This window comes from Microtus ochrogaster, chromosome 17 (genome assembly GCF_000317375.1).
Source record: "Microtus ochrogaster isolate Prairie Vole_2 chromosome 17, MicOch1.0, whole genome shotgun sequence".
NCBI classification, from domain to species: domain Eukaryota; kingdom Metazoa; phylum Chordata; class Mammalia; order Rodentia; family Cricetidae; genus Microtus; species Microtus ochrogaster.
The window spans coordinates 33,858,602-33,869,949 of record NC_022019.1 but is presented as its reverse complement, the minus strand read 5'-3'; the positions used below and the strand labels follow the sequence as shown (position 1 = coordinate 33,869,949).

The following is an 11,348-nucleotide window of genomic DNA, read 5'->3' as shown; positions in this document are numbered from 1 at the left end:
ATTTTGATGAGCATTGCATTGAATCTGTAGATTACTTTTGGTAAGATTGCCATTTTTACTATGTCAATTCTACCTACCCAAGAGCATGGTAGATCTTTCCACTTTCTGGTGTCTTCTTCAATTTCTTTCTTCAAAGATTTAAAGTTCTTGTGGCCGGGCGGTGGTGGCGCAGGCCTTTAATCCCAGCACTCGGGAGGCAGAGGCAGGCTGATATCTGTGAGTTCGAGACCAGCCTGGTCTACAAGAGCTAGCTCCAGGACAGGCTCCAAAACCACAGAGAAACCCTGTCTCGAAAAACCAAAAATAAATAAATAAATAAAGTTCTTGTCATACAAGTCTTCCACTTGTTTGGTTAGAGTTACTCCAAGATATTTTATGCTATTTGTGGCTATTGTGAAGGATGTTGTTTCTCTGATTTCTTTCTCAGCCCATTTATCATCTGTATACAGGAGGCTACTGATTTCTTGAGTTAATCTTGAATTCTGCTATATTACTGAAAGTGTTAATGAGTTGTAGAAGGTTCTTGGTAGAAATTTTGGGGTTGCTTATGTAAACTAGCATATCATCAGCAAATAGTGAGAGTCTGACTTCTTTTCCGATTTGTATCTCCTTGATCTCCTTTTGGTGTCTTATTGCTCTAGCTAGGACCTCAAGAACTATACTGAATAGATATGGAGAGTGGACAACCTTGTCTTTCTCTGATTTCAGCTGGATTGCTGGGAGTTTCTCTCCATTTAGTTTGATGTTGGCTGTTGGCTTGCTGTATATTGCCTTTATTATGTTTAGGTATGTTCTTATTATATATTACTGCTCTCTCCAAGACCTTTATCATGAAGGTTGTGTTTTGTTGAAAGCTTTATTGGCATCTACTGAGATGATCATGTGGTTTTTATTTTTCAGCTTGTTTATATGGTGGATTATGTTGACAGATTTTCATATGTTGAACCATCCCTGCATCTGTGGGATGAAGCCGACTTGGTCATATGGTGGATGATGGTTCTGATGTGTTCTTGGATTTGATTTGCTAGTATTTTATTTAGTATTTTTGCATCAATGTTCATGAGTGAGATTGGTCTGTAATTCTCTTTCTTAGTATTGTCTGTCTGTGGTTTGGGTATCAGGGTAATTGTAGCCTCATAAAAAGAGTTTGGCAGGGGCTGGAGAGATGGCTCAGAGGTTAAGGGCACTGACTGCTCTTAACCTCCTGAGGTCCTGAGTTCAATTCCCAGCAACCACATGGTGGCTCACAACCATCTGTAATGAGATCTGGTGCCCTCTCTGGCAAGTAGGCATATATGAAGACAGAACATTGTATACATAATAAATTAAAAAAAAAGAGTTTGGCAATGTTCCCTCTGTTTCTATTGTGTGGAATAATTTGAGGAATATTGGTATTAGTTCCTCTTTGAAAGTCTTGTAGAATTCTGAGCTGAAACCATCTGGTCCTGGGATTTTTTTGGTTGGGAGACTTTTGATGACTGTTTCTATTTCTTCAGCATTTATAGGTCTGTTTAATTTGCTTATCTGGTCTTGATTTAATTTTGGTAAGTGATATTTATCCAGAAGTTGTCCATTTCCTTTAAGTTTTCCAATTTTGTGGAGTACAGGTCATTTTCTTTTGTTTCATCTATATTTGGTTGTTCAAGTCTCGCTGTTGTAGGGTCTCTAGAGTTTACTGGTATCATGTTGCTCTTTGTGGTGTTGTGTGTGTTCTTACCTTACCTACTCATCTTTTCCTCTAATTGGTGTGGTTGGGGCTGTCTGTGATTCTGGTGATTGATCTTCTATGTGCCAGAGGATCCAAGGCTCAGATGGTTGTTCATCAACCATCTGTGTGCCATGGTTCTAGCTACCCCATTGGTCACTCCATGTTCCTGGAAGTCACTTAGCACTCCTGGTATGGAGCTCACTGCCTCAAGCCTGTTCTGGCCTAGGTCACTGGCCCAGTCCTCCTGCTTCCGCAAATGTCCCTGGTCTGGATCTCTGTGGATCTTAAAAGCTTAACTAAGAGTAAGACATGGCCTACTGGGTAGTTGCCTGGCAGGTCAGAGTGCCAGCCCAGGCCGACAGCCAGAGGGCAGGGTCTTTGTATGCAGCCACTGCCAGCTTTGTAACCCACAAGACATTCTGAGCTTATTTTACCAAGTATGGGCCTGCTAAACCCAGGGAGGGGGCAGGTAAACGCTACAAGGCAGCCTGTAGTCCAGAGCAACACCTAGACGGTGATTGACAGCAGGCACCAAATGGCTGCAAAGAACACAGGCTTTGAACCTGCAAGCTCACATGTCAGAAGCTGCCTCCAGGGATCTTGAGAAAGCTGAAGAGAGAAACATTTCCCTCCCCCTGCATTTCCCAAGAAAGAAAACTTGGGAACAGACTAAGCAAACAACTGTGGTCATATGCACACACACGCACACATGATAGTGTTTTCTACAGTAATCAGGAGGAGAACTCTAAAGGATGGGGTGGGGCAATGGCTCAGGAGCAAAGTGTGTGTGTCTGTGTGTGAGTGTGTTTGTGTGTGTATCTGTGTATAAGTGTGTCTCTCTGTGTGTTTGTGTGTGTCTGTGTGTGAGTGTGTGTGTGTCTGTGTGTGTGTGTCTGTGTGTTTGTGTGTATATGTGTGTCTGTATGTGAGTGTGTCTGTGTGTTTGTGTGTATATGTGTGTCTGTGTGTGAGTGTGTGTGTCTGTGTGTGTGTCTGTGAGTGTGTCTGTGTGTTTGTGTGTATACATGTGTGTCTGTGTGTGAGTGTGTCTATGTGTGTGTCTGTGTGTGTTTGTGTGTGTGAGTGTGTGTGTCTGTGTGTGTATATGTGTGTATATGTATGTGAGTGTGTGTGTCTGTGTGTGTCTATGTGTGTATGTGTGTGTGAGTGTGTGTGTCTGTGTGTGAGTGTGTGTGTCTATGTGTGTCTGTGTGTATATGTGTGAGTGTGTGTGTCTATGTGTGTGTCTCTGTGTGTCTGTGTGTGAGTGTGTGTGTATATGTGTGTCTGTGTATGAGTGTGTGTCTGTGTGTGTATCTGTGTGTGAGTGTGTGTCTATGTGTGTGTCTGTGTGTGAGTGTGTGTGTCTGTGTGTGAGTGTGTGTGTTTGTGTGTATATGTGTGTGTCTGTGTGTGTCTGTGTGTGAGTGTGTGTGTGACTGTGTGTGTATGTGTGTGTATGTGTTTGTGAGTGTGTGTGAGTGTGTGTCTATGTGTGTGTGTCTATGTGTGTCTGTGTGTGTATCTGTGTGTGTGTCTGTGTGTCTGTGTGTGTCTATATGTGAGTGTGTCTGTGTGTTTGTGTGTATATGTGTGTGTGTCTGTGTGTGAGTGTGTGTGTCTGTATGTGTGTGAGTGTGTGTGTCTGTGTGTGAGTGTGTGTCTGTGTGTATATATGTGTGTGAGTGTATGTGTCTATGTGTATGTCTGTGTGTATCTGTGTGTGTCTATGTGTGTATGTGTGTGTGAGTGTGTGTGTGTCTGTGTGTGAGTGTGTGTCTGTGTGTATATATGTGTGTGAGTGTATGTGTCTATGTGTGTGTCTGTGTGTATCTGTGTGTGAGTGTGTGTCTATCTGTGTGTGTCTATGTGTGTATGTGTGTGTGAGTGTGTGTGTGTCTATGTGTGTCTGTGTGTGTGTCTGTGTGTGAGTGTGTTATTTAACTATGTATTGACATTATCTATCTAGATATTTAGGTTTTACACAGACCAGGCCTTAAACTCACTGTATACCAAGGATGACCTTGAATGTCTGATCCTCCTGCCTCCACTTCTGGAGTACTGGTATTACGTACACTCTGTACCACCATGGTCAGTTTATGTGGCACTGGGGATTGAACCCGGGGCTTCATACATGTGAGACAAGCACTCTGCCAACCGAGCTATATTCCCAGCTCCCCTCCCCCGCTGCCCGGACTTATTTCGATAACAAAGCTACTCTCAGTCATGAGCACACTCCCAAAATATCAGCATCAATCCATTCATAGGGCAGAGCCATCATGACCTAATGACCTCTTAAAGGTCCCACTCTTAACATGGTTGCTTTGGGATTGGTTTCATTCCCAGCACATGACTTTGAGGGACACATTCAAACCACGGCAACAAGCTATAAAAGCAACATGAAATAAACTGAACCCGCTTGAATGGCAGTGGATTTATATTCATACCCAAGTGACCTATATGAAAACACAAATACCACTTCCTCTATAATATCTTTATTACCTAGTAAAATTCTAAACGTAACCTGTTGAGAACAAGAGTGAGCTGAACACGCCGCCACCGCTGCTTTCCGTGGCAGCCAAAAGATTTTGTTTTACAATTAGCAACTCTTTTTCCCCTTAATAAAATCCATCAGACATACCAAGGGCCCCTTCCCAAGGAGCTCAGCGTACCCCAGCTTTCTCTCTGCATCTTCTAAACCCACATTTCTGGCCTGCTATGGTGGTGCTCAATTCTTGGGAGGCAGAGACAGGGTAGTCTCTGTGAATTCAGGGCCAGCCTTGCCTACATAAATTTACATAAATTATAGCGATGTATTACTGAGTTTGTAACACACACACTTAAAACAACGATGCCAGCAAAAGGAGAAAAATAAAGACAGATACATAGAAGCCATTGGAACACGGTCCAAGAACAGAGTCGTGTGGGAACTCTGCGGGCTTGTGGGAAAACTCTAAAACAAGAGTCTTGCGGCCTCAGTGACTTCAAAACACAGAATTGTTCTTGGAATCTGAGTGGAGGGGAGTGAGTGTACTTCAGATTACCAATTATAGCCGGTTATGGTTGTTTATATGCCACTATGGAAAAGCATGTTTTTGCTTGGCTTTACTCAGGTGAGCCTACTAATCCCCAGAGGATAAAACCGTCTGATGCTCGGAATAAATCTGGCTATCTCGTGAGACTTTAATCAGCCTCACTTATAGGCTCCGCTCTCCCAAGTCCCGCCGCTTCTGAAGTGGGGGGCAGTAAGTGACATCTCTGTACCTCCCTGAAGGAAGTAGTAGGATTCGAAAGTAGATTAGATCCATGACGACATAAAGGTAATATACAGTTAGCGGCATATGACCACCTATTAAAAAGAGTTCTGACGCACACTGCAGCAGGGGCGAGGCCTCAGATGTCACCCCAGGCAAAGGAAGCCACACTCAGAGGGGTGGGCACTACACAAGTGTATCCAGATACCAGGCGATCCCCACTCAGCAGGGATGGAGGCAACAGAAAATGCTGGGAGCAAACAGGGCTGACGGCTGCACATACCAACACAGCTATGAACTCTGCACTAAAATGGCTAAAATGGGAACCTGTATGCACACGTATGTGCAGAAGTCTCCTAAAAGTGACTTATTTTGGAAAACTGTATAGGCATGTCTCCTAAAAGCGACTTATTTTTATTTTATGTGTGCAAAAGTTTTGCCTGCATGTATATCTGTGCATCACATTGTGCAGTGCCCAATAGGGCCAGAGAGGGCATCAGAGAGGGGGATACATTTCTGGAACTGAGTGGTTGTGAGCCACCATACTGGTGCTGGGAATTGAACCCAGGTCCTCTGCAAGAGTAGCAAGTGTTCTTAACTACTGAGCCACCACTCCAATCTCAAGATTCAAGATCTTAGGATGTTAATTCCTCTGACTTACTGTATGGACTCAGTGCAGGTTAGTCTATAGTATAGAGAAAAGGGCCCAGAAGAGCCACCACAACACACCAGACAAGACAGTCCAGATGCTGCCAACTGATGCTAGGACAACGGAAGGGGTAAGAGATACACAACACTGTTGACCTTCCAAAAGAAAGGATGGGGATGAGGGTGGGGGGCTCTCAAGATCCACAAATGATAAACTGGACTTTTCATTAAAATTAGAATTATTTTCTCTTTGAAATCCACTCTTCAGAGAATGCAGAGAAAAGCCACAGACTGGAGAAAATATTTCCAAAATACAAATCTGAGGAAGGACGTGTAGTAGATCTATACCAACAAGGCAAAACTCAACAGCAAGCAAGCAGCCTGAAGGACTGACCCAAGGGTGTCCTTCTCTTTCTGGCTCATTCAACTTGTGGGGGAGGGAGCCTCCTCCCCCCCCACCCCGCCCCATCCAGCAGCAAATCCACTCCTCCTGCAGACACTAAGATATCCGTTAACTCAACTCTGACATTTTCCAGCTCGAGCTAGTGAGCACCACACTCCACACATTTGGGGCTTAGTTGCCCCTCCTTCAGATGCAAACAAAAGCTAAGGGTGTTTGTCTTGCATTTCTGACTGATCGGCCCTAAATCAGGGGTTCCTAAGACGCCACTCTAGATTTGACTCATTTGCCACGACAGCTCCCAGAACACTTGGAAACTGGTTACTATAAGAGACATTCGAAAGGATCCAGATGAACGGCCAGATGGAAGGATACATGGGGCAGGGTGTGGGGGAGGGGCGGGAGCTTCAGTGCCCTGTCTTAAGTACACCTCCCTCCAGAAAGCTGCATGTGTTCAGCAATCTGGATGCTCTCCAGACCCCGGCCTTTTGGATTTTGATCGATGCATCTTTGCACAGACGTGATTGATCACCTCACTGGTCACTTGGAATCAACTCAGTCTTCACTTACCCCAGAGGTGTGTGTGTGGGGGGGGTGTGACACATTTCCCATGGGCTATAGTGAGTGTTTTAGCTAGGTTTTATATGGCAGACATAAAACATCATAACCAAAGCAACTTGGGGAGGAAACTCTTAAAGCTCTCATACTTCATCACTGAGGGAACTCAAGGCAGGAACTGGGACAGAGCCACGTGCTGCTGACTGGCTTGTTCCCCCTGGACTGTTTGGACAGCTTTCTTTCTTTTCTTTTTTTAGATTTGTTTATTTATTATGTATACAGTTTTCAGCCTGCATGTACACCTGCCTGCCAGAAGAGGGCACCAGATCCCATTACAGATGGCTGTGAGCCACCATGTGGTTGCTGGGAATTGAATTTAGGTCCTCTGGAAGAGCAGCCAGAGCTCTTAACCTCTGAGCCATCTCACCAGCCCCAGACAGATTTCTTATACAATCTACCCAGGGTGGCATCACTCACCCACATGAGTTGTTAAGAAAATGCCCTCAGGCTTGCCCTCAGGCCAATCTTGTAGAGACAGCTGTGGTTCCATCTTCTCAGGAAACTCTAGCTGTGCCAAGCTGATAAACACTCACCAGGTCCTCCAATCACGCTGTGGGTTTTCTGAGAAGGCCCACATCCTGAAACCCAGTAGGGCCCCCAGATACTCAAGTCACCCTGGAGAGTCCAGTGGCTTAGGGCTCTGTTCCAGGAAACACGGACCAAAACCCAATACACATATCTCATTATATCACAGAATCACACACAACCTAATTCAGAAGTCGGCAAAGGAGTTGAACAAATTTATGAAGGATATACACAGATGGAAAATCAGCACAAAAGCCCGACCCCAGTGACATACCTCCTCCAAAAGGCCACATCTCCTAATCTTGGTGTTCCACCAAGCACTCAAATATCCGAGCTCATCGGGCCATTTTCACGCAAACCACCCCAGGTCATTTGAGGAGGTTTCAGAACAGCTGGATGCCCTTTAACCATCGAAACAAGCAAACTGAAAACAGGATAGTACAACCACACACCCATTAGAGCAGCTGATGAGTGTGCACAGCAACAGGCCTCTCGTACACTGGTAAAACAACGCGTTTTTGTACACCATCTTCCCAAACAACTCAACAGTCACATTCCTAAGTAAGCATGTCCGTACATTGAACACAAATATAGAGAGAGGGCCTAGGCATGATCAACAAAAACCAGAAGCAACCAAAATGTCCTTCAACGGATAACAATAAGATAAGAAGAAGAATGTATAAATCAGTTGTGCTATAGCATACAATGGAATATCACTTGGCAATAAAAAGAAATGAATCATTAAGTCATGAGAGACATGAAGGGATTTTACACGCATATTATTAAGTAAAAGGATCCAACCTAAAAAGACTGTACACCATGTGGTTCCAATTCTGTGATGTTCCAAAAGAGATGGATCAGCAGTAAAAGTATACGAGGCCAACCTGGTCTACAAGGGCTAGTTCAGGACAGGCTCCAAAGCTACAAAGAAACCCTGTCTTGAAAAACAAACAAGAACAACAAAAAAGTATATGTGACAACCTGACTTCTATCCCTGGAGCCTATGGTGGAAGAGAATCGGATCCTGAAAGTTGTCCTCTGACCTCCACACATAAACAAAGTAAACGTAAAAACTCTCGAGTGGAGGATACAGACTCTGAAAAAGCACTAACTGTCACAAATGCGCACAAGGGCTGAAGGTAAGGTGCTGATCCAAGTGGAGCCTTTAAGGGAGAGAAAACGGGCTCCGTCCTCTAGGGGACGGGCTCCTTCCCATCCCAGTAGTGTGATGACAATTCTGTAAATGCTCGCTGAGTTGAACAATCAGGTGAACGCATGGCAGACAGCAGGAGCCCGGTTTCTAATGCAGGAGTGGGGTTTACAAACAAGCCCGGGAAGTGGTAAACTGGTCCTTTACCAATGCATTAGAGCTGGAGACGACATAAGAACTCGTGTGTGGTTTGATAAATGTTTACAAATGTTTCTGTATAACAATTTTCTGTTTTGTTTTTGTTTTTGAAGATAGAGTTTTTTTTTTGTGTGTGTGTGTAGCCTTGGCTGTCCTAGAACGACCTCTGTAGACCAGGTTGGTCTTGAACTCACAGAGAGTTATCTGTCTTTACCTCCCAAGTTCTGGGATTAAAGGAGTGTACCACCAGCTTCTATATATCAATTTTTATAGGTTATATGTGCGTGTGTGGTATATATGTGTGTTTGTGTGTATTTGTGCTTCTCTGTGTGTGTGTTTGCATGTGTGTGGTATGTGTCTGTGGTGTGTGTGATATATGTGTGGTATATGTGTGATGTGTGTGGTGATGTGGGATACCCCTCTGTATGCTATGAATATGTTTTATTACCATTGGTTAATAAAGAAGCTGCTTTGGCCTATGGCAGGGCAGAATATAGCTAGGTGGAAAATCCAAATAGAAAGAGGAAGAAAGAAGGCAGAGTCAGAGATGCCAGCAACCACTGGAGAAGCAAAATGTGAGGTAATAAGCTATGAGCCTCATGATAAAATATAGAATAACAGAAAAGAGTTCATTTAAGTTGCAAGAGTTAGCTAATAATAAGTCTGAGCTAATAGGCCAAACAATTTATAATTAAGTCTCGGAGTGGCTATGTAGGAACTGGCAGGCAGGTGGGGTAGAAACTTCCAGTTACAGTGTGGTGTGTGTGTGTGTGTGTGTGTGTGTGTGTATGGTACGATGTGTGTGTGTGTTCACATTCCTGTCTATATTTCTCAGCTCTGTCAAGTGAATTCCGCTCCCTCCCTTGAAGGCAGGGTAATTTATATGTATCCAGTCAACAGCATGGATAACAGGACAGTCTAGGACTCAACAGGGCAAACGCTGAAGGGTCGGGAACAGGGATCAAGACTGGAGGTCTAGAATGGCCCCTGCCTGCCCAGCAATGGTTCAGAACAACCAGAAGTGGCTCACTGGTTCAAGCTGAAGCTCAGTCCAACAGACAGAAATAAGGTATGGCAGATAGTGTTCACTTACTCCCGTGTGTGCATTAAGACCCACACTATTTAACACAGCGGGGGTCATCAAAGAGCCCAGGACCCAGAGATGCACAGATGTGGTATGGAGAGGAAGAAATAAACATTTCCTAGAAGTGGTGACCGCAGGGGGTCAGTGCTGAGCAAACCACAGAGCCTGGCCCTTTCTCACCTCAGAAAAGGAACCTCTGGGCAGGCCTGTGACCACTCCTCTATCTGCCATTCTGGTTCCAAGAGTGATTTCCTGAGCCAGGGTGCAAACCACAGGTAATGGAGACAGTGGATTGCCTAAGGCCATGTGGGTGCTACCATGGATCAGGTGTGAATCTTAAAGCACAAGAAAAAGATGTATAAAAATCGCTAGATCATGAACCTTGGATCTGTAACTCTGTGGGACTTTGAGACAGCCATTTGGGCTCTCTGATCCTGTTCCTCATCGTAAACAGGACACCCTACTTCTTCAGATGGTGGTAAGGGGGACCAAGGAGATCTGTGATTAGCAGATGGGCACACCAGGGTCACATCAGCAGTTCTCAAAGTGGAAGTCCCTGACACACGAGTGTGCCTGACTTGTGACGGCCTACTGATCTCTTTTACCAGCTAGTATTGCTATATAGACCAGGCTGGCCTCAAACTTGCTATGGAGACACATGTAGCCTTGAACCTGTGTCCTCCTGCCTCTTCTTCCCAAGTTCTGGAATTCCTTTCAGATGTTTACTCCAAAGCTGGTGACATGAGACTCTCATATTAAACCAAAGAAAATCTCAAGACATTATGCTCTTTCCATCTAAAAAAACCAAAAAGGTCAGTGCTTTTTATGAACAAATTCTGGCAGAAGCTCTTTGGGACCCTCAATCGTCTTTAGATGGGTAAGGGGGTACAGAGACCAAACATTAGGGAACCTCTGTGCTTCACATAGAAAACAGGTGTGTTGTCGCTCAGGAGGCCAGCGTCTCAGCTACTCCAGAGCCTCTCTAGAAAGCTTGGCGCGTCTGACAGCCCTGCCAATCCGGCAACACTTGTACCCACCAACCGGGTCCGTGCAAAACCCGCCCTCTGGGAGGCAGCAGCCGCAGCGACCTTGGCAGAGGTCAAGCGCGGAAGGCACAGAGGCTGAAGGGCTTGAGTGCCCGTGCAGGCTCAACACAGCGCTCTGGCCGCCGCTTTCGCCGCGTGGCGGGGACTGGGGACCTGAACTCACAGCCTGGGCAGCGCCGCCGCTCCGCGGACCGTTTTCCGCAGCACACACAACGCCATCTTCCCGACGTAACTCCCCGCCCCCGCCCCGCCCCGCCCCGCCCCAGCGGGACGCGGACACGCCCACCAGTTTTAGCCCCGCCCGACCGCTGCTGCCAGGCCCCACCGCGCCAATCTTCCCAACGCCACGCCCCTCCACCGCTGGCCACGCCCCTTCCCTGCTCCTCCTTTACTCTGATCCTTCACCTAGACGCCCCGGATTTCTCATTTCTCACCGCCTTGTGCGGACACTTTGGTGACCCAACCCGACTCTCGTAACGCTTCTGAAGCGAGTTAGGAAAACTTGAATTTTCTTAGGCAGAACATATACAGATTCCCCAGAGTTTTCTTTTCTTCCTATTTACGTTCTCAACGTGCCCCTGACACCCGTGAGCCTGCCCTGGTGAGCGGGCTACGAGTGTCGAAGCGAATGGGCTACCTGGAAAGGCACCTATTAGTGCACGCTGGGGACTCACACACGGCGCTTGCTTCATTCTGCAGAGAGGCTTCCAGGAGCCG

General features: G+C 45.8%; 1 protein-coding gene across 1 annotated transcript in view; it reads right to left on the bottom strand.

Moving 5' to 3' along the window:
* Clybl (citrate lyase beta like) overlaps positions 1-10,881 on the bottom strand; it is a 217,099-nt gene extending 206,218 nt beyond the window's left edge. The window contains exon 1 of the mRNA XM_005355696.2: positions 10,795-10,881. Coding sequence (XP_005355753.1) covers positions 10,795-10,850 — 56 coding nt within the window. The 5' untranslated portion in view covers positions 10,851-10,881. The remainder of the gene's footprint in view (positions 1-10,794) is intronic.
* Between the last annotated feature and the right edge of the window lie 467 nt (positions 10,882-11,348).